Genomic DNA, 23,307 nt, shown 5'->3' on the forward strand with positions numbered 1-23,307 from the left:
AACACAAGCCATCCAGCATTTAATATGATATTCTAAAGTCGATCTATCTTACTGCAGTGTGTAACAGTGACTCACAGCAGCCGCCGAGCGAACGCACAGAGTAATGTTATATATTTTCAACACTCTCAAATGTATCTAATATGATAAACAGAGCTGTGTTACCTCATACTCATGACCGGAAAAGCGGAAGCAGCGCCGGCGACTGTGGCATAATAAAAGTCCCGCTGCTCGTGAGGTGTGTGTTGTGCAATCGCTCCAGCGTCCTCGTTCAGCTCCCACAACACTCGGTCCTGCTCTGCTTCATACTACAGTAACGTTAATAATCACATCCATGAACATGATTTCTTCCCGAGTCCTATCCTGATTATTTCCACCGGCTGTGATGTAAAGACCACATGTCCCAAGATTCCACACTCAAACTTGGCGTCATCAAGCTACGCCTTTGTTTTGAATAGGCCTCTAGCGACCTCGGACCGAAAATCTTACATATTGCACCTTTAAGCTTCTTTAACATATTTACACTTTTTTTAATCTACTGAATGTCTACTTCAAAAACAGACCAGCCATAGGTCTGTACTCCAAAGCATTCATGAATTACAACCATTTTGAGTTCAAAACTGTGAGCTCAGGACAAGAGTATTATACGTTGGGGCAAGTTGTCACACTTGTTTCAAGTGTTGTAATTTTATACATTTAATTAATTACCGTTTTTGTTGTCCAAAGCAATGTTTTGATATTTTTGAATGTTAATATACTTTTTATAATTTGCTGAAAATAATATATATATATATATATATATAAACAGCACTACAATTGCAAAATGATGTAAATTATGTAAAATGATGTCATGGTAAAACACAACACACACACACACACACACACACATATACACACACACACACACACACACACACAGACACACACACAATAAATACAGCATAAAGCGGGGAGGTGCGTTTCCGCTTTTCCTGTCAATCATACGGGAAAATGGGCGTGGTAGGAGAGGACTTCGACCTATGAGAAAATCGACATTTAAATTTAGATATGAATACATAAATAATCCTATTTGCAAACCCAAACACGCACATCAAGCGTTTTGACGATTGACTCGCGATATAACGTGTCAAAGTCCCGAAAGCAGGCGTCGGTGTTTCCGAAATATAACAAGAAACAAACGGAATCCGCTTTGAATCTTGTAATGGAAGGACTTTAATACCTTTAGCTTTAGCCTGTTAGCCTGGACTGCATGTGTGTGTGTTTATATCAACAATAGTGGGTTCTCATTCACATCTACACGAATAAGAAGAGCGTTTATATGATCGACGACTGATGGTGTTGAAAGCACATCAAGTGAAGAAGTAACAGGAGCTGCTGGATCTTCAGGGATGTAGTGTTTGTTTAGGTGGGTTCTTGTTTCTTTACACATGCGCATGCATTTCCTGCAGGATCCAATGTATGTCCGTATTAGCTATATTTGTTTTCAAATAACATGTATGGCAGGACCATGTTTCAAATGCATACAATAGAAAATAATATAAATATACAGCATTTGGCCTATGTGTAGATCAATGAAGTTATGCATGATGTCATCTTTTAAAAAGGTTAATTTTAATGTATGCACGTAATGTTGTCTTTTGTGCATGAATTTCCATATGAAAGATCAACTGTAACTTGATGCACGTGACGTCATTTTGCATGCATTCGCGTAAAATCACGTGCTAAACGTGAGTTTCACATCTCATACGTGATAAACGTGGGTTTCACTCTCTCTGTTAAACAGGATTATGTCATTTATCTATTCAGTTTAACCCTCATCATGTAACCAAAGCAGATTGATTTGAGATATCAGTCAGTAATCAGATGCTTTGGCTCAATCTAATCACAGCTTATCTCAAATCAAACACTGGCTTTGTTGATCTTGAACAATAATGAGTGTTTTAACAATAAAGATGTGCCATCATCACTGGTGATCTAATGGCTTCACCCCAAAAAAACAAGCTCAGCCTTGCCAGATCCAGTCTGAATCGACAGTTTTCCGGCTCGGAGCTGATGTTTATGTCAGTGGGTTTATTGCAGCAACCTGTATGTGACCTATTGACCCACGACTAAAGATAAGGGCGGACATATTAAGGGGCCGATATTCGCCTCCTTCTGCTTTTTGTGTGTTTGTAAAGACAGGAACGCTCGGGCAACGCTGCACGACGGAAGGAGAGGCCCCGATACCGGACTGGAAAGAGTTGCTGCGTTTCAGGGGTCCGTAATGGAGAAGACGGAGAAGAGGCCTGGATACTTTGCCAGGTGAGATGTGTTGGGTTTAAATAACACTGTCAAAAATATTTAGATTTACACAGGAACCACTTGACAGGAAGTGAGAGGCAAATGGGCAGAACGCTGTACAGTCATGCGAGCGACATTAAGATCTGGAAATGATGATAATGCTGCTGTTGGTGCGTCTGAAAGAGGAATTAATAACTTTCTTTTTGTTGGTACACGCTTAAGATATTTTTTCTAGCAGATTTTGCTGTAGATCTTGTTGCTGGTGTGGAAAATTGTTCACTCAGAAAATAACATTCTGTCATTGTTTACTCGCCCTCATGACTCTCCGAAGTTATGAAGGCCCATTTATGCCACATAAGAAAAAAATCATGCATTGGTAAATCATAATTATGATGCAAAAAGTCAAAACTATGAGGTACTAAGTCATAATTATGACATAAAAGGTCAAAATTATGACGACAAACAATAATTATGGCACAAAAATTCTAAATTACAAGGTAAAAGCCATTGTTATGACAAAAAGTTGGAATTTTGACAAAAACTATGAGGAATAGATAAAAGAAATAATTATAACAGAAAAAGTAAAAACTCAATTATGACATGAAAGGTCAAAATTATGAGATATTAAGTCATAATTATGATGACAAATTCTAAATTATGAGAGAAAAGCCATTATTATGGCTTAAAAAGTCAAAACTATGAGGAAAAAGTCATAATTATGGTCTAAAAATCTAAATTATGAGATACTATGTCATAATTATGATAAAATATGTGACATGATATAAGCATAATAATAATGACATAAAAAGTCAAAACTGAGAAAAAAAAAATCTATTATGACATAAAAATTCAAAATTATGAGATAAAAGCCATAATTATGACAGAAAAAGTCATAATCATGACATAAATAGACAAAATTATGAGATAAAAGCCATTATTATGACATAAAAAAGATGAAACTATGAGGAAGAATTCATAATTATGACATACAAAAATCAAAATGAGATACTGCATTATAATTATGAGAAAATATATGTGTGACATATATGATATAAGCATTAAACTATGAGGAAAATTCTATTATAACAAAAGGTCAAAATTACGATAGAAGCGTCATCATAATTATGACATAACATTAAAAATTATGAGATAAAAGCCTTAATTATGACATAAAAAGACAAAACTATGAGGGAAAAAGTCATAATTATGACACACAAGTCAAAATTATGAGATACTACATTATAATTATGATAAAATATGTGTGACATATGACATAAGCATCATAATTATGACATAAAAAGTCAAAATTATGATAAAAGTGTCATAATTAGGACATAAAAATTCAAAATTATGAGATAAAAGCCATTATTATGACATAAAAAGACAAAACTATGAGGAAAAAGTCATAATTATATATATATATATATAAAAAGAATCATAATTATGACATTGAACATTTCAATTATGACATAAAAAGTAAGTAATAATTATAGCATAAATAGTTGGAATTATGATAAAAAGTCATATTTTTTACAAAAAGTTCAAATTATGACATAAAGCCAAAATTGTCAAAGTTGAAATGATGACACAAAAAGTTATAATTATACCATACATTTTGAGTTTTTAATGTAATAATTATGTCATAATTATTACTTTTTATGCCATCATGATTCACCAAAGCATGATATATTTTTTTTCTTGGGTGCAAGAAACAGGCTTCCATACAAACTTTTATGATTTTCTGTCTCCAATAACATAAAAGGAGATCACAAGTTTGATTCCATACTCAGTAAAAAAGCAGCATGAAATATCATAAAAGTAATTCACATGACCTCTGAAGACATGTGATAGTTTTAAATGAATCATTTTAGTGTCAGCTGTGATGTCATTGGTTTAGGTGTGTGATGCAGCACTTTGAATATGTGGGGAGGAAGATTTTCATATTATTTAAACACTGACCCACAAGACACCAGGAATCTCTCAGATTCATCAGACACAGGATGCCGTGACCTCAGAGGAAACATGCTTCACTTACGCCTTCGTTTTCCTTGTACTTCACATTAATGTAAGGCTGAACACCGCTACTGACAATCCTCATTTTGGCTGCGTGAGATTCTCCAGCTTTGTTGTTGTTGAGCGACCGAAGCACGAGCTGTTAAAGCTCCGCCCTCTTCTGGAAAGGGGGCCGGGAGCAGCAGCTCATTTGCATTTAAAGGGACACACACAAAAACGGCGTGTTTTTTCTCACACTCAAATAGGGGCAAATTTAACAAGCTATAATAAATGATCTGTGGGGTATTTTGAGCTGAAACTTCACAGACACATTCTGGGGACACCAGAGACTTATATTACATCTTGTGAAAAAGGGGCGTTATACAGTAGGTCCCCTTTAAAGTTGAGTGTGTAAGTGAAATTTGATTGATTCCTCAGATCATGTGTTGTTGAGGAGAGTGTTCTGTTACATTACTAACATTTTCATCTGCTGGAGCAGGAAAAAAATCCCACAGATGCACTTTTGGCAGTTGAAATAAAATGGAAATTTTAGATGAAAAACTTGATGTCGCTCACTGGATGACATGCTTTTATGTTTTATTTCCTGTCATTTTGTGAATGCGTCCATACTGGCCCTCAACTTTCCTCTCTAATGTGTGTGTGTGTGTGTGTGTGTTATTGCAGCAGTCTTTCCTGCAGCTTCAGCTTTGACTGCGTCTCCAGTTTGATCGATCTGCTTCTCCCCGCCGTCATACACCATTAGAGAATCTCTTTTCCAGTTTCTCCTCTCACTCTTTCCCTGTCGATCTGTTTATGTAAATCTCTCAAGGAATTATGTATTTCATAATATAATGAATTCAGTAATAAGAATTTGTGGTTAAAGGTGTTTATTTATGACTTCTTTTCTCATGATTTCGACTTTTTTTGTCATAATTATGGCTTTTATCTCATAATTCTAAATATTTCATCTTAAAATCATTACAAAAATATGTATATGAAATTGTATTTCATATAATGATTTCAGTAATGAGAATTTGTTGTTTATTTGTCATAAAAATAATACAAAACCGTGCTGAGCTCTGTTCGGCCATCTTGGCTCTGCTCACTGCAGTTTCTCTAGATTTGGCACAGATTCACAATTACATCAGCCTCCAGAGGAAAAGTGTCACGAGTCTGTGGAAGGATTTTATTTCATTAAGTTGCTTCTTTGTTGCTCTTTCGACAGAGTTGATGCTGATGATGCTGTATTTTGTCTTGCAGGCTGAAGAAGAAACGGCAACAGAAGCAGAGCCAGTCGGAGAAAGCGGATGATGAGCAGAACCAATCAGATTTGGAATCGAAGACGCCAATCATCTGTGAGCCTGCTCCTATTGGACAATCTCAGGAGAGGAATGCGGAAAGAGAACAGCCTGAGAAAACCAAGAGTGGCCAAAATGACAGATCAGGTAAACATTCAGACAGGTTGAACGTCCATAAAGTTTTTAATCATGTCACCTTTATTTATATGACATATATATTCAATACAGATTGTTTCAAAGCAGCTTTACAGTGATAACAGAAGATCATCAGTTATTAAATTAGTTCATTTAGTCCAGCTCAGTTCATTAGTGTCAATGCAGTCAAATCAATAATATTGTTAAATATTAAGTGTCCCCAACTAACGTTGTCTAGGTGCAGGTCCTCCATCTGATCTGGGTATGGACCGGATCTGGCTGACTACGGTAACCTCGGGATAAACAGAGACTAATATTAGCGTAGAAGTACATCGGGTGTTATAGGAAGAGTTCCCAGTTCCAGTTGACCTAATTTATGCAGCCTAACAATCCTTTAACGGATGTGAATTATAGAAATATGATAATGTGTTATGTGTATGAGAGATGCGTTTTTAGTCTTAAACTGACAGAGTGTGTCTGCTTCCCGAACAATGCTAGGAAGATTTTTCCAGAGTTTAGGTGCCAAATAGGAGAAGGATCTACTGCTAGCAGTCAATTTTGATATTCTAGGTATTATCAACTGGCCAGAATTTTGAGATCGCAATAGACTTTGAGGGACTATGATGCGTTAAGAGCTCGCTCAAGTACTGGGGAGCTAAACCATTTAGTGTTTTGTAAGTAATTAACAAGATTTTAAAATGTATGCAATGTTTAACAGGAAGCCAATGCAGTGATGACAGAACTGGGCTAATATGCTCATACTTCCTGGTTCGAGTAAGAACTCTAGCTGCTGCGTTTTGGACCAGCTGGAGTTTGTTTATTAAGCGAGCAGGGCAACCACCCAGTAATCTAGCCTTGAGGTCATAAACGCATGATCTGACTTTTCTGCATTTGTCATTGAGAGCATATGTCGTAATTTAGATATATTTTATGATGGAAAAATGCGGTTTTACAGATGCTAGAAACATGGCTTTCAAATGAAAGATTGGTATCAAAGAGCACACCCAGGTTCCTAAGTGACGACGAAGACTTAACAGAGCAGCCATCAAGTGTTAGACAGTATTCTCGGTTATTACGTGTAGAGGTTTTTGATCCAATAATTAAAACCTCTGTTTTTTCAGAATAAAGTAGTAGGAAATTACTAGTCACCCAATTATATCAGCTATGCATTTAGTTAATTTTGTGAGTTTGTGGCATGAAGAAATATAGAGCTGAGTATCATCAGCGTAACAGTGAAAACTAACGCCATGCTTCCTAATGATATCTCCCAAGGGTAGCATGTACAGAGTGAACAGCAACGGTCCTAGTACTGAGCCTTGCGGTACTCCATACTGAACTTGTGATTGATATGACAACTCTTCGTTTACTACTACAAACTGATAATGGTTAGATAAGTAATCAGGGCAATCCAAATTTAGTTTATGAATATTTTTGGGAAAAATGGGTCTTAATTTTCTTATTTAGTTTCTGTTTTAAATTGTATTAGAGTGCAAAATTTTCAGTGCATTGGTTCCGGAAGTGTTTTTTGCATTAATTTCTCACATTTAACTTAAAGGGTTAGTTCACCCAAAAATGAAAATAATGTAATTTATTACTCACCCTCATGCCGTTTCACACCCGTAAGACCTTCATTAATCTTCGGAACAAATTAAGATATTTTTGTTGAAATCCGATGGCTCAGTGATGCCTGCATAGCCAGCAATGACATTTCCTCTCTCAAGATCCATTAATGTACTAAAAACATATTTAAATCAGTTCATGTGAGTACAGTGGTTCAATAAAACAAAATAACGACTTACTTAGTGATGGCCGATTTCAAAACACTGCTTCATGAAGCTTCGGAACGTTATGAATCAGCGTTATGAATCAGTGGTTCGGAGCGTCAAAATCACGTCATTTCAGCAGTTTGACACGCGATCCGAATCATGATTCGACACGCTGATTCATAACGCTCCGAAGCTTCATGAAGCAGTGTTTTGAAATCGGCCATCACTATATAAGTCGTTATTTTGTTTTTCTGGCGCACCAAAAATATTCTCGTCGCTTTATAATATTAATATTGAACCACTGTACTCATATGAACTGATTTAAATATGTTTTTAGTACATTAATGGATCTTGAGAGAGGAAATGTCATTGCTGTCTATGCAGGCCTCACTGAGCCATCGGATTTCAACAAAAATATCTTAATTTGCGTTCCGGAGATTAACGAAGGTCTTACGAGTGTGGAACGGCATGAAGGTGAGTAATAAATGACAGAATTTTCATTTTTGGGTGAACTAACACTTTAAAGTCTTTGTTAAAGCATTATAAGCCATGAACCAAGCCAACAAGCTACGATGTGAATCACAGCACTATAAACTTTGATTTGAAGCAAAAAAGTTTTTGAAAATCAGACAAATATACAAAGGTACAAGACTGTGAACTTAACGGCTTTAGTGATAGAACTGCAATAATAATAGTAATAATAATAATAATAACAATTACATATTGATGCAAGATTTTGAATGCAGCACCTGAAACGTTCACAATATGACCAGGAATGTTTCCTAAGAAAGTAAATTTTGAGTTCATGTGACCCTTCAGATGGTGTTTGTGAGGATCACGGGAAGTAACCAGCAGATGAGTCTGTTATTTATCTGAGTCAAACAGACAGGAAGAGGGTCAGCGCTTAGACCTGAGCACACAAACACAGTCCGACCTACAGATGAACTCTAGCGGCCGAGTCAAAGGTTACATTTTGTTTGTTAAGGAAGTTACATAACTAAACCAGATAAGTTTTGCCTGGTGTAAAATAAAATCCCACAGACTGGCATTGAGCTGTATATAAAGACCAGAACTTTCACATGAGAAAACCACCAGAACACAATTGATAATAAATGACACAATAGTTATATGTAGAATTCAGAAACCCTTGTTTTTAGCGACACCGGTGGCCGTTAACGGAACTGCAGCCAGAAACTTATTGCTCGCGCTTGCACTCGTCTCGTGCACACGCAATGCACAACAGAGCGGAATCTCAGGAGTGCGTGTAAACATTACATCCTTTTGATTTTCCCGGTGTCGTGACAAATCGAGTCTTCCCTCGAAATCTCCCCAAAATATCAGTTAATAATTATCCTAAGTATATGCAAATGATATTAATTTAAAATACCCATATAGCTTAATATATAATGCATAACAAAACTTAACTTAACGTATTTTCTTACACTTGATTAACTGTTAATTAATAAATGATAATTATAATAACGTAATTAAGTGAATAATTGAACATCATTAATTTGTTTTATATATAACTGAAATATTTGGACATTTAACACTTAATTTATATTAAGTGTTATATTAAGGAATTGTAAACAGGTGCTAAAGAGAGTACCTATTAAAAACAGTTTGAACCAATGGGATTGCGTGGGGTCCTAATGGAGACCCGATTTCGAGGGGGACCCAATTTGTCACTACACCAGCAAAAACATCTGTATATAGCCCCTTTAAAGACGTTTTACTGTTTGTACTGTACTGTTTAGTGCTTTGCAATCTGCCATAGAAAAACAGTTTTTGTCCGATATGGATATGATGAATATCTCTTGCATGCGTGTTCGGTCGTGTAACTGCTGTAGGTGTTGTGTTGATGTCTCTTCTCTAGTTTCAGAGACGCGCGGTGTTGAATGACGTTCGTATTGTTCTGTATGTTTGATATGAGCTGCGTGAGATGCAGTGGCTCATTACGCAGGCTGACGTCACTGTATAAACAATATATAATTATATATAAACAATATAAACAACAGCGCTTTAAAGGCTTTTGTCATCAGCTGATGACATGCATTCTCTGTAAAGCTGCTTTGAAACGATATGTATCGTGAAAAGCGCTATACAAAAAAATGTAAATTGAATTGAAATTGATGTTCTCTGTGTTATTCTATAACTGGGTGTTGATATGGACTGTAGTATTCATGTTTTAAATTGACTTTTATTTTTAATGTAGTCATTTTGTTTTGTGAATTTGTCATTTTTATTAGTTTTTTGTTTATTTTTGTACTTCTATTTCAGTTTTATTTTTAGTAATTGTAGTATTTAAACTTACTTTATCTAAACATTTCAAAACTTTTAAGTTTTTAGTTTTTTTGTTTTTATTTCTGTAATTTATAAGTTATATCTATTTCAGTTTTATTTTTAGTAATTAGTGTTTTAAAAAAAAATTTTTAAGCTAGTGCTGTCTAAGAAACGTTTGTAAATGTGTGTGTGTGTATATATATATTACAAACTGTTGTGTTAGATGTAATTAATCACGATTAATCAATTTGACACCATTTACATTTTTCATCTAATTTTTATATTTTATTTGATTTAAGCCTTATTTCAGTTAACAAAAGCAGTTTTTAATAGTTTTATAACACTGATATGAACAGTCAGTTACTTCTTAGGAAATTTCACAGCTTGACACTCTAATTTTTTTTATTAATTTTGAGTTCGATATGTCCACTCTGACTGATTCAGTGAGTGATTGAGTCATTTGACTCATTTGAGTCATTTTGATTGATTCATTAAATAGAACTGCCTCATTAGACTCATTATTTATAAATTGGACTACACCCGTGTTATTTTAGAGGTACTAATGCAGTTATTATTATTAGTTTTGATTTTTATTAGTGCTGTCAAATCGATTAATCACGATTAATCACATCTAACATAAGTTTGTAAATATATAATATATGAATCTGTATATATATATATATATATATATATATATATATATATATATATATATATAATATATATATATACTGTATGTATATGTATGTGTGTGTGTGTGTTACAAACTTTTATGTTAGATGCGATTAATCGCAATTAATCGATTTGTCAGCTCTAATTTTTATATATATTTTTTGTTTTCATTTAGTAATTTTGTCGTTTTTTTGACATTTTTATTAGTTTTGGCTTTTTTTCTATATAGTTTTTATTCATTTTTATTTTTATTTATTTTACTGCCTTGGCAACTAGCTGAAATATTTTATATTTTATTTTATTTTCAGTTAATTTTATTTCAAGTAATTTTAAAGTTGGCATGAAACGGAAGTTGCGATGGACTTTTCTTCGTATATCCGAGTGAAACGGCTTCTGGAACGAGAACAAATGTAGGGCGGGGCTTGATTTTGTCTGTGGGGAATTGATTGGATAGTTGTGGTTTGTTATTGGTGGATCTCATTTGAGTGACAGGTTGCCCCGCCCTCATCATCAGAGAAGAGATGTGTCTGCAAGAGGGAGAAGTTACTCTGATTCAAGATTATGAGGAATATGAATTTAAACATGATGTGCACCAATAAATCAACTGCTATAAGAATAGTCAATTTTAATTTCATGGTGACTTTATTTTCAGATGACAACAGTAAATCATGCAGCCAGACCAAGAAAGAGAAAAGTAAACCTCCAGGAACCGTGGAGTACACCGTGAGTTCACGAACGACACTTTCTTACTGTATAAACACTGTTCATACACATCAATAAACTCCTCTTCTTGTTTTTGTGATTAATTTCACCATGAACGTGCCGATCGTCAGGTTGGACTGAAGGACACTCTGAACAGCATCGCTCTGAAGTTCAACATCACTCCAAACAAACTGGTGCATTTGAACCGGCTCTTCTCGCACAGCGTCTTACCTGGACAGGTGACTTCTCTCTCTTGGCCTTTGACTCGTGATCCAGTAAAGTCCAAAACTTCACCTCTCGTTTTACTCCATCCCGTGCAGAAATTGTTTGTACCTGATGTGGACCAATCAGAGGGCGGTTCTCAGGTCAACGGTTCCTCTGAACATCTCACAGCATCAGAGAAGGTAAGACTACGTTCAAACTTTAGTTCCAGACCTGTTTTTATCTTTTTGTCCCTTAAGGATTTCATGAAAGGACACTGTACACATGAACATGTACCTCTTTCTTGTGTGTGTGTGTGTGTGTGTGTGTGTGTGACAGGACGGTGAATCGAGCAGCAGGTCCGGGCGGCCCGTGCGCAGAGAGGTGTCGCCCCTGTCTGAAGACGAGAGTCCGGCCACTGTCAAATTCATCAAGATGAGCTGCAAGTACTTCACTGATGGCATGGTGAGGGTCACATGATGCTGCACGGTCATTATAGTTAACTAAAACCAAATTAAAAAAAAAAAAAAATTATATATATATATAATTTTTTTTTTTTTTTTTTTTTTTTTTTTTTTTTTTGAAGTGCTTCTGAGATTTTAAGTTAATATTTCAAAAATTTAATTACCACTCATTCTCTGACATACAGGTAAACAAATAAATCATACTTATTTTAGCAAGTGTTTTATTTTAAAATTATTTATTTTAATTTCACAGTTCACTATTAGTTCTCAGGGTTATTATAGTTCAAAACTAAAACTAACTAAAATCATTTAAAAAAAAAAAAAGTTACTTGAAAAATAAAATAAACTTTAACTGAAATAAAATGAAATATAAAAAATCCTTAAACATATTTTATTTCAGCTAGTTGCCAAACCAACATTTATCATTTTCATTTAGTTTAACTTGATTTACTAAAATAACTGAAATAAAAATGAATAAAAAACTATAGACATATTTCAAAAATAAAAATGACAAAACAGCAAAATTACTAAAACTTAAACTAAAAAAGTAGTAAAATGACAAAAATGGCAAAATTACTAAAAAATGAATATGAAAACACCGATTGATAGTAATAAAAAAAAAAAATTCTTGAACACCAAACAAAAAAAAAACTAAAACTTTGACTAAAATTAAAATAAAACAGAAAATATAAAAATAAAATCTAATAAAAAATATAATAGCATATTATGCTAAAATAACACTGCCCTAAACCTAAAATAAAAATAATAAATATTATAATTTAACTAAATGTTACAATTATAGAATGAAAATCAGGTCCATTAAGATTAATTGCATTGACATTATTTGCATGCCAATTAATCACATTCCTCTCTAATTCTTATAACTTTAGTGTAGAAAATAAAACAGCTATTTAAATTAAGTATTCATACATTGTCAAAGTATTTGGTGTACTGAATTAAACAAATTTTCATAATATAGAAATTAAAACTAATTAAAAATATTAATTAAGTCTGGTTGGTGTGGATTTCAGTTAGTATGGAAGCAGTCGGCTGTAATTTACTGAAGTCATGACGTGTAATTTGCCTGTTATGGGATACAGTGTTCCCACACCTTCTGACAGATTTCCAGTCATACACATTTTCACTCAATGAAGCACTTCCGTGACACATTCGCTGCCGCTCGTGATGCAGGACAGCTTGATTTGAGGTTTCTGAGATCTCGTTTCTTCCAGGGCGTTGTCGGAGGAGTGATGATTATAACGCCCAATAACATCATGTTTGACCCGCACAAGTCGGACCCACTGGTGATCGAGAACGGCTGTGAGGAGTACGGCCTCATCTGCCCCATGGAGGAGGTGCTGTCCGTGGCCCTGTATGACGACGTGTCCCGTATGAAGCTCAAGGACGCGCTGCCATCGTAAGCAACGGCCCCATTTCGCTTCATTTAAAATGAGTTTGTGTTCGCTGCCAGAGCACAGAGTTTTGTTTCAAAGTTTAGTGTCAGCATAATGTAAAAGTAAGGCTTTTATTATGTAATCTTTCTGTGTCTTTTCATTTGAGGAGTTTTAACGGTCTCTTGGTTTGTATCAGTTCTGAGGTCAAAGTTTTGGTTCAGTAAATATTTAAACAAAATCAAATTAAATTAATTTGGGTTAACACTGTGAATAACCAATACCAGTCCAGTTAGTTATTATTTATGTTTTGTTGTCGTTTAATTTTTTTAAACTAATTAATTTTAATTTTTTTAACTTATTTTCTTTTATTTATTTTATTTATTTATTTATTTATTTATTATTTTGATTAAAACTATGTGATTCATTAAACGCTTTTATTTGAGCTCATTTATTCTCATTTATTTTTAATTATATATTTATTTTAATTTTTAGTTAATTAATTTTTGTTTGTTTATTTTAATTTTTTACTATTTTTTCCATTTATTTATTTATGTTATTTCGATTTTTTTTTTTTTTCATTTATTTTTTATATGTTTATTTAAAAAAAAATTGTTATGTTTTGCTGTTGTTTAATTTTTTTACTTGTTTTAATTTTTACTTATTTTCATCTATTTATTTATTTATTTATTTATTTATTATTATTTTGATTAAAACTGATTTATTAATTTTTATTTTTATTTTTTTTTATTTTTATATTTTTATAATAATTTTAATTTAATTATTTTTTAATTTTGTTTGTTTGTTATTTAAATTTTTCTCTTATTTTTTCTATTTATTTATTTATTTCGATTTATTTATTTATTTTTATTTTTATTGTATTTATTTTGTATATATTTTTTAATTTTAATTCTTTTTATATTTTTATTTTAATTTTTTCTTTTTTCGTTTATTTATTTCGATTTATTTATTATTTATTTTTATTTTATTTTATTTTTTGTTTATTTTAATTTAATTAATTATTATATTTATTTGTTTATTTTCATTTTTACTTAGTTTATCCATTTTTTTATTTTATTTATTATATATATATTTATTTTAATTTTTAATTAATTATTATTATTATTATTATTATTATTATATTCTTTTATTTTTTTTCATATTTTTTCCATTTATTCATTTATTTCGATTTATTATTTATTTTTATTTTATTAATTTATTTTGTTTATTTAAATATATATGTATATTTTGCAAGAACAAGTAGTATACAAGTGGTATACATTTATTTATTAAATGTTTTTATTTTTTTCTTATTTTCATTCATTTTCAGTTTGATTTATTTACATATGTGCAAGTGCAATTCATTTTTAGGTACGAATCAAAATCATTTATGTAAATCACCTGAAATATTCATTTAAAGTCCTCCTCTTTCTCTTAGCTATCAATCCACTTTTTAATTTGTCCCATTTTAGTTCTCTTTTGACACCAAACATCACTTAAGTTTTGTCATATTTATTTGTCATGTTCTGTTTTGTTCATTTGTTTCATTTTGGATGTTTTGTTTGTTTTTCTCTCTTTAATTTCACCATCTTCCCCCCTCATGATGATGATGATGATGATGACCCCTGTGGTCGTGGTAGTGATGAACCGCGGGATCTCTGTCCGTTATACAGGCCAGGCGAGTGGGAGGAGCTTCCCTCAGAACGCGATCTGAACCCTTTTAGTCGTTACGAGGCTCTCGGAGCGCCCAACCGCCCAATCATATTAGACGATATCGAAACGGCCGTCTCTGAGATATCAGAGTGCCAAATCGCTGACAAATCGCCATCAGATGAAGGTTTTACCGAACTGGAGCTGCTGCAGAGTGACTCCAACACTACCTGCTCCGGCCAGGAGGGGGCGTCACTACAGGAGCACAGAAAGACGCCCACCCGGATGTCAATGGACCAAAAAGACAAATCTATGAGGTCTTTTCATGCCGAGGAAGATGAAGATGAAGGGCTTCACAACCGTTCCACAGATGACAACACAGAGCTGCTACAGTCTCTTCCCGCACTGGTGCATGATGGGAAGGTGGCTGCCATAGAAGAGGACGAGGTGACCAAAACAAGGGGTGAAACGATAGTAAATGGTGTCTCGGCAATCGAGGTAAACGCAAATGACCAAAAATGGAAGGTGACCCCAGAGGACTCTGGGAAATGTAGTCCGCCTGGACCAAATGTTGAGGGACCAAACTCAGACGTAGAGCTTTCTGAAGCGGAGAAACGCAGACGAGCCAGTGAGGCCGAGATGAAGTCATGGCTGCTGAAGAGAATGCAGAGACCAATCGAAGGTGAGCTTTTTTTGATTGACAGGACAGACCAAGCAATCACAGCATGAGCATGCAGTTTGAGCTGCTTTGCTGTCTACTGTCTACATAGACAGCATCCTAACTGAAATAAGAGATGGTGTTATTTTAGAATTATTTAAACATAAAAAGAGCTTTTGCAATGCATTCTGGGATTGCCTTCTCCACAAGAGATGCTGCTTAAAAATCTGTCCCAGAGAGCAGAGAATGAATAATGCATGATGTTGCTGTCTTCTAGGTAGGCAGTGCACTAGTTTTCGGAGCAAAGCTCTAGCGTTCGAGCTTGTGTCTCAGTGTGTTGATGCTGACATTGGAAAAACAAACAGAGGTTGAACACTTGTTTAAGTTCCCATGTGGCCCTGCAGCAGAAACAACATGATGCTTCAGTCTTTTGTGCACTTGATGAGCGACGTCTTTTAAATAGTGCTGATATCTGATCTGATTTACAGACATGCTGCTGTTCAACGAAGAAAAGAGCAAAGCTCCGCCCATGTTCCTTTGCTTTAAGGTGGGGAAGCCAATGAGGAAGTCCTTTGCCACTGGTCGGACGTCTAGCCCCGCCCACTCATTGATTGGCAGGGGGCGGCAGCCGGAGTACTGGTTTGCTGTGCCTCAAGAGAGGTATGAGGAGTTTTTCCTTAATAAAGTGAAACAAGGCATTTAGAAGCAAAATGATTTAATTTATTAGAATACAAAAAGTACACTAGGTTTTTAAATATTTCTTTTTCAAACTATATTTAATAATTAGATAATTATTTATTATTATTATTTTGATTAAAACTATTTGATTCATTAAAAGCTTTAATTTAAGCTCATTTATTTTTAATTATATATATATATATATTTTTTTTTTTAGTTAATTAATTTTTGTTTATTTTAATTTTTTACTATTTTTTTTTTCCATTTATTTATTTCGATTTTTTTTTTCATTTATTGTTTATATATTTACAATTTTAATTGATTATATTTGTTTATTTTAATTTTTTGTTATTTTATTATGTTTTGTTGTTTAATTTTTTTAAATTAATTAATGTAAATTTTTACTTATTTTTCATTTATTTATTTATTATTTTGATTAAAACTATTATTTATTAATTTTTATTTATTTTTAATTTTTATAATTTTAATTTTATTTTTTAATTTTGTTTGTTATTTAAATTTTTCTCATTTTTTTCATTTATTTATTTATTTTGATTTATTTATTTATTTATTTTTATTTTATTTATTTTGTATATTTTTTTATTTAAATTATTTTTATTTTTATATTTATTTTAATTTTTTATTTTTTCTTTATTTTTTTTATTTTTTGTTTATTTAAATTTTTATTATTATATTTATTTGTTTATTTTAATTTTTACTTAGTTTATCCATTTATTTATTTTTTATATACATTTTTTTAAATTAATTAATTATTAATATATCATTATATTATATTATATTATAAACTATATTTAATAATTAGATAATTATTTATTATCAATGTTAAAAAGTTGTGCTGTTTCATATTTTTGTGTAAAGAATTTTTTCATAAATAGAAAGTTCAGAAGAACAGCATTTATTTGAAATAGAAATGTTTTGTAACATTATTTATAAATGTCTTTGCTGTCACTTTTCATCAGTTTAATGTTTCCTTGTTGAATAAATGTATTAATTTCTTCCTGAAAACAAATCAACCCCAAATTTTTGACAGTTTTATTTATATATATATATATATATATATATATATATATATGTAATTTTTAATTTTTTTTTTGTTTGTATATCCTATATATATAATATATAATATATAATATATATGTGTGTGTGTGTGTATATTTATTTTATTTACATTTACATTTTTATTTCAGCATTAATTTGAAATAGAAATATTTTGTCATTATTTATAAACGTCTTTACTGTCGCTTTTCATCAATTTAATGCGTCCTTGCTGAATAAATGTTTTATTTCCTGCCGTCTCTCCTTTAGGGTGGACCACCTGTACTCGTTCTTCATCCAGTGGTCTCCAGATGCTTACGGTAAGGACGCTCAGGAGCAGGGCTTCGTGGTCGTGGAGAAAGACGAGCTCACCATGATCGACAACTTCTTCAGTGACCCGGTTCCTCGCAGCTGGGAGGTGAGCAACACATGCAACTAGCTAACGGGTTGTGTGAACTTTACACTCACCAGGACACTTGAGAGAAACACCTACAGTGAGTAGGGAATAATCGACGACGGGCCGTTGAATTATTAGAAAATAATGCACACCTGATGTGATAATGCGGCCATGAGTTTCGTAGTTGGATTATTTTTTAATAATTCGAAGTGATATGGAACTGTAGATCTGCCTGGAACTACTTTAGCCGTGCGAAATAATTGCACACCTTAGAACGTTCATCAACCAATCAGATTCAAGCACTCAGCAGCCCCGTAGTATAAAAGGATAAAAGAATTCAGTTTATTTACCTCCGGAAACATGTTTGTTTTCTAGATCATCACGATTAATGAGGCCAAGAGGCGCCAGAGCTTCAGCTTTGAGGACGAGGAACCTCTAGACCTTCTTCCTGTGCTGATGGACCCCAGCGCACTCCTGGAGGACACGCACATTGAGAAGGTCTCCTTTATTTGCTGCTTCAACTACAGACTTATGAACGATCCTTTGGGATTTGTTTGGGATCATGACAAGTTTGCTATGAAGTGATAAGTGGTGGTTATGTGACTAGTTTGACGCTCTCCTCCGCAGTTGTCCACTCGTTTGCCGGCACGTGTTCAGGGTTATCCATGGCGCCTGGTCTACAGTACAGTCGTACACGGAACCAGCCTGAAAACCCTGTACAGGAACCTGATGGAGCTGGACTGCCCTGTGCTGATGGTCATCAAAGACATGGACAACCAGGTACACACACTACTGTGACCGCCGTTGGTGTAAAACAGGTGAAAATGATGTCATGTTGGAAAAACTCGCCATTTTCTCCTGCAGATTTTTGGAGCGTTTTCCACTCACCCTTTCAGAGTGAGTGAGCACTGTTACGGGACAGGAGAGACCTTCCTCTACAGCTTCTGCCCGGAGATCAAGGTGTGTTCCTACATAGATTGTTAAGGACAAAATTGTTGAAAAGAAACCATTCAAAACATCTTAGCAGCTGCTGGGCAATGTCCTGACAACGACACAAAACACCTTAGCAGCTGCCTAGCAACACCCTAGAAACCACTCTTAGAATATTAGCAACCACATAGCAATGCCTTAGCAACCACCCAGAACATCTTAGCAACTGTTTGGCAATGTCCTGGCAACCAATTGGAACACCTTTGCAACCACCAAGAACACTTTAGTAACTGCCTAGCAACACCCTAGAAACTACTCAGAGAACATTGGCAACCACATAGCAATGCCCTAGCAACCATCCAGAACATCTTAGCAACTGTTCAGCAATGACTTTGCAACCACTCAGAAAATGTTAGCAACTGCTTAGTAACCAGTAACCCACCAGCTCCCTAGCAACCGTGTTGAAACAGCTTAGCAACCTCTCAGAGGTCCCTAGCAACACCCTAGAAACCGCTCAAAGAACAAAAGCAAACATAAAGTAATGCCCTTGCAACTACTCAGAAAATGTTAGCAACTGCTTAGTAACCAGTAACCCACCAGCTCCCTAGCAGCCGTCTTGAAACAGCTTAGCAACCTCTCAGAGGTCCCTAGCAACACCCTAGAAACCGCTCAGGGAACAAAAGCAAACATAAAGTAATGCCCTTGCAACCACTCAGAAAATGTTAGCAACTGCTTAGTAACCAGTAACCCACCAGCTCCCTAGCAACCATCTTGAAACAGCTTAGCAACCTCTCAGAGGTCCCTAGCAACACCCTAGAAACCGCTCAGAGAACAATAGCAAACATAAAGTAATGTCCTTGCAACCACTCAGAAAATGTTAGCAACTGCTTGGTAACCAGCAACCCACCAGCTCCCTAGCAACCATCTTGAAACAGCTTAGCAACCTCTCAGATGTCCCTAACAACACCCTAGAAACCGCTCAGAGAACAATAGCAAACATAAAGTAATGCCCTTGCAACCACTCAGAAAATGTTAGCAACTGCTTAGTAACCAGTAACCCACCAGCTCCCTAGCAACCATCTTGAAACAGCTTAGCAACCTCTCAGAGGTCCGTAGCAACACCCTAGAAACCGCTCAGAGAACAATAGCAACTGTTATGTAATGCCCTTGCAACCACTCAGAAAATGTTAGCAACTGCTTAGTAACCAGTAACCCACCAGCTCCCTAGCAACCATCTTGAAACAGCTTAGCAACCTCTCAGATGTCCCTAGCAACACCCTAGAAACCGCTCAGAGAACAATAGCAAACATAAAGTAATGCCCTTGCAACCACTCAGAAAATGTTAGCAACTGCTTGGTAACCAGCAACCCACCAGCTCCCTAGCAACCATCTTGAAACTGCTTAGCAACCTCTCAGATGTCCCTAGCAACACCCTAGAAACCGCTCAGAGAACAATAGCAACTGTTATGTAATGCCCTTGCAACCACTCAGAAAATGTTAGCAACTGCTTAGTAACCAGTAACCCACCAGCTCCCTAGCAACCGTTTTGAAACAGCTTAGCAACCTCTCAGAGGTCCCTAGCAACACCCTAGAAACCGCTCAGAGAACAATAGCAACTGTTATGTAATGCCCTTTCAACCACTCAGAAAATGTTAGCAACTGCTTAGTAACCAGTAACCCACCAGCTCCATGGCAAACTATCTTGAAACAGCTTAGCAACCTCTCAGATGTCCCTAGCAACACCCTAGAAACCGCTCAGAGAACAATAGCAAACATAAAGTAATGCCCTTGCAACCACTCAGAAAATGTTAGCAACTGCTTAGTAACCAGTAACCCACCAGCTCCCTAGCAACCATCTTGAAACAGCTTAGCAACCTCTCAGAGGTCCGTAGCAACACCCTAGAAACCGCTCAGAGAACAATAGCAACTGTTATGTAATGCCCTTGCAACTGCTTAGTAACCAGTAACCCACCAGCTCCCTAGCAACCGTCTTGAAACAGCTTAGCAACCTCTCAGAGGTCCCTAGCAACACCCTAGAAACCGCTTAGAGAACAATAGCACCTGTTATGTAATGCCCTTGCAACCACTCAGAAAATGTTAGCAACTGCTTGGTAACCAGCAACCCACCAGCTCCCTAGCAACCATCTTGAAACAGCTTAGCAACCTCTCAGAGGTCCCTAGCAACACCCTAGAAACCGCTTAGAGAACAATAGCAACTGTTATTTAATGCCCTTGCAACCACTCAGAAAATGTTAGCAACTGCTTAGTAACCAGTAACCCACCAGCTCCCTAGCAACCATCTTGAAACAGCTTAGCAACCTCTCAGATGTCCCTAGCAACACCCTAGAAACCGCTCAGAGAACAAAAGCAAACATAAAGTAATGCCCTTGCAACCACTCAGAAAATGTTAGCAACTGCTTAGTAACCAGTAACCCACCAGCTCCCTAGCAACCATCTTGAAACAGCTTAGCAACCTCTCAGAGGTCCCTAGCAACACCCTAGAAACCGCTCAGAGAACAATAGCAAACATAAAGTAATGCCCTTGCAACCACTCAGAAAATGTTAGCAACTGCTTAGTAACCAGTAACCCACCAGCTCCATGGCAAACTATCTTGAAACAGCTTAGCAACCTCTCAGCGCTCCTTAGAAATCAATTCAAACACTCAGAACACCTTAACAACTCCCCAGCAACACCCTAGAAACCACTCAGAGAACAATACCAAACATTAAGTAATGCCTTTACAACCACTCAGAATATTTTAGCAACTCCTTAGTAACCAGTAACCCACCAGCTCCCTAGCAACCATCTTGAAACAGCTTAGCAACCTCCTCAGAGGTCCCTAGCAACCCCACAGAACACCTTAGCTTGCCTAGCAACCACAAAGCAAATTACTCAAGTAATCAAACCGCATGAGGTCTCAATACTTTCGGACTTCAAACTGGCCTTCAAAAAACATCCAAATAATGACACTCAGCGTCTCTCATCTTCAGGTGTACCGCTGGACGGGTGAAAACTCCTACTTTGTGAAAGGAAACACGGATTCTCTTCAGATCGGAGGAGGAGGGTGAGTTCAGAAACATGCTAACGTGCCGTACATGCGTGTATCTCTCTCTGCCTCATGTTTGACGCTCAACTGTCTGCTTTCCAGGGGTCGTCTGGGCCTGTGGCTGGACGCTGACCTTTACCACGGCACCACGTCCAAGTGCTCCACCTTCAATAACCTGCCACTGTCCTCCAAACAGGACTTCACCATCCAAAACCTCGAGGTGTGGGCCTTCGAATGAGCACCTGCGCATACATAGACACGCTTACGTACCCACACGCACTGTGAGACACGCTTCGCCAAGCTCACGGCATGACATATGAAGAAATGTTGGGCGTCGCTTTATCCTGTACTGTACGAGGCTGTTTGGCGGGTTCACCCGATGCGGTTTGCGCAAATCCAGTCATACTTGATGACGAGTGAGTTTTTACTTGGTCTGAGCTTCAGACTAGAGTGCAGAGAGAGAAGTTTGCGGCGGCTTTAACCTCCAACGCCACTCTCAGCCATCCCAGCATGCAATGTTCTTTAAAGATGTTCTCCTGCTGAAATATAACCAATATATAAACACATATTTGTGTACGTGAACGGAGAGGAATCATTTTCCGGACTGTGTATGATACTCGGGAAGCATTCGGTGGCCAAATCCGCTGCGTCAGGGTCAGCTGCTCAAATCGAAAATATTTTTTGTTTACATCGTGGCGATTTGATGCGTTTAGTTCATTTGGTGCATTTTCATGTTCGTTTGACTCGAGTAAATGGACGTCCTCCTGCCAATATGTACCACGAATCATTTATTTTGACCAAAGCATTTTATTTGCCTTGTTCTCCAATGTTTTATATTCAGTTTTGTCTGTTTGCGTTTTTTATATTAACCGTGACATGTATAATCATATTCCTACGTGATGATTGTTTTACTGTTTTGTGATATTTTAGGGACGTCTTCTAGTTCATTTGAAAGGGAAGCACTTGAAATGAAGAGATGCCAGTATTATTTTTGAACACTATTTCACTAGTAACAAAGTTGCTTCAGTTTCTAGCAAATCAGGTTCACCACTTCACTGTGGGTTTGTGTATGCAATCACTCACTGAACGATGTCACTTCCTGATGTTATCTCGTGGCACGACTTGGAACGGCGTGAAGTTCTGCTCGGCCTCCGTTGCTGTGACACAAACTATTGTTAGAGGTCTGAATGGTTTGAGATCTCTGGAAGCGTCACTCATTTCACTACTAGACAGCATCTGTGGGTATTTACTAACCGTGTCCATTCCAAAACCGTATTACGTGGTCCATGTAGGGAAAGAAAAAGTTTACAAGTGTTTCACTCTAAAAATTGTCTCTGATTTCAAACACTGTCCAGTTGTGTATGGTAGCCAGTGAATGTCATATTTATTGTGCATTTCTGTGTTTTAAAGTGAACCAAATAAATGCAATAAATGAAGAAATAAATGACTCATTCTTTGTTAATTGAAGGGGCAGATTTAGACCAAACATTTATAATATTTAATGCTAAAATGTATAATATTTGCATAAATGGACACATGCTATAGAGAAATGTGACAATATACTCCATCAAACCGCTGTTTGAAATGGTAACACGTTACAATAACACAAGTTAATGCATTAACTAACATGAACAGTATGTTTTACAGCATTTATTAACACACATTGGTTCATTCGTAACTAATTGTAAAGTTATGGTGAAGTGTTACTGA

General features: G+C 35.6%; 1 protein-coding gene across 4 annotated transcripts; it reads left to right on the forward strand.

Moving 5' to 3' along the window:
* The first annotated feature begins 965 nt into the window (after positions 1 to 965).
* Positions 966 to 23,041, forward strand: LOC127502439 (nuclear receptor coactivator 7-like). 4 transcript variants are annotated; one of them, XM_051875370.1, is made up of 16 exons: positions 966 to 1,402; positions 2,175 to 2,298; positions 5,530 to 5,714; positions 11,076 to 11,146; positions 11,257 to 11,364; positions 11,446 to 11,529; positions 11,666 to 11,791; positions 13,023 to 13,207; positions 14,855 to 15,513; positions 15,978 to 16,149; positions 17,494 to 17,641; positions 17,996 to 18,118; positions 18,248 to 18,400; positions 18,485 to 18,580; positions 21,542 to 21,615; positions 21,700 to 23,041. In XM_051875370.1, exons 2-16 carry the CDS (start codon positions 2,261 to 2,263, stop codon positions 21,833 to 21,835), a joined length of 2,358 nt encoding a protein of 785 aa, XP_051731330.1. In that variant the 5' UTR covers positions 966 to 1,402; positions 2,175 to 2,260; the 3' UTR covers positions 21,836 to 23,041. The 4 variants fall into 4 exon arrangements, with proteins under 4 accessions (XP_051731330.1, XP_051731327.1, XP_051731329.1 ...); XM_051875367.1 differs by having other exon boundaries at positions 967 to 1,402; positions 14,822 to 15,513; XM_051875369.1 differs by having other exon boundaries at positions 967 to 1,402; positions 2,179 to 2,298; positions 14,822 to 15,513.
* Positions 23,042 to 23,307: the final 266 nt, after the last annotated feature.

The sequence above is a fragment of the Ctenopharyngodon idella genome, chromosome 20, assembly GCF_019924925.1.
Source record: "Ctenopharyngodon idella isolate HZGC_01 chromosome 20, HZGC01, whole genome shotgun sequence".
In the NCBI taxonomy this organism is placed as follows: domain Eukaryota; kingdom Metazoa; phylum Chordata; class Actinopteri; order Cypriniformes; family Xenocyprididae; genus Ctenopharyngodon; species Ctenopharyngodon idella.

Excerpts from the sequence above, each read along its gene's own strand:
- LOC127502439 (XM_051875367.1), top strand. The coding sequence starts at position 2,261 with ATGGAGAAGACGGAGAAGAGGCCTGGATACTTTGCCAG. Across the intron at positions 11,792-13,022 it reads AGTACTTCACTGATGGCATG|GGCGTTGTCGGAGGAGTGAT; the intron begins GTGAGGGTCACA and ends CGTTTCTTCCAG. Across the intron at positions 17,642-17,995 it reads CGGTTCCTCGCAGCTGGGAG|ATCATCACGATTAATGAGGC; the intron begins GTGAGCAACACA and ends TTTGTTTTCTAG.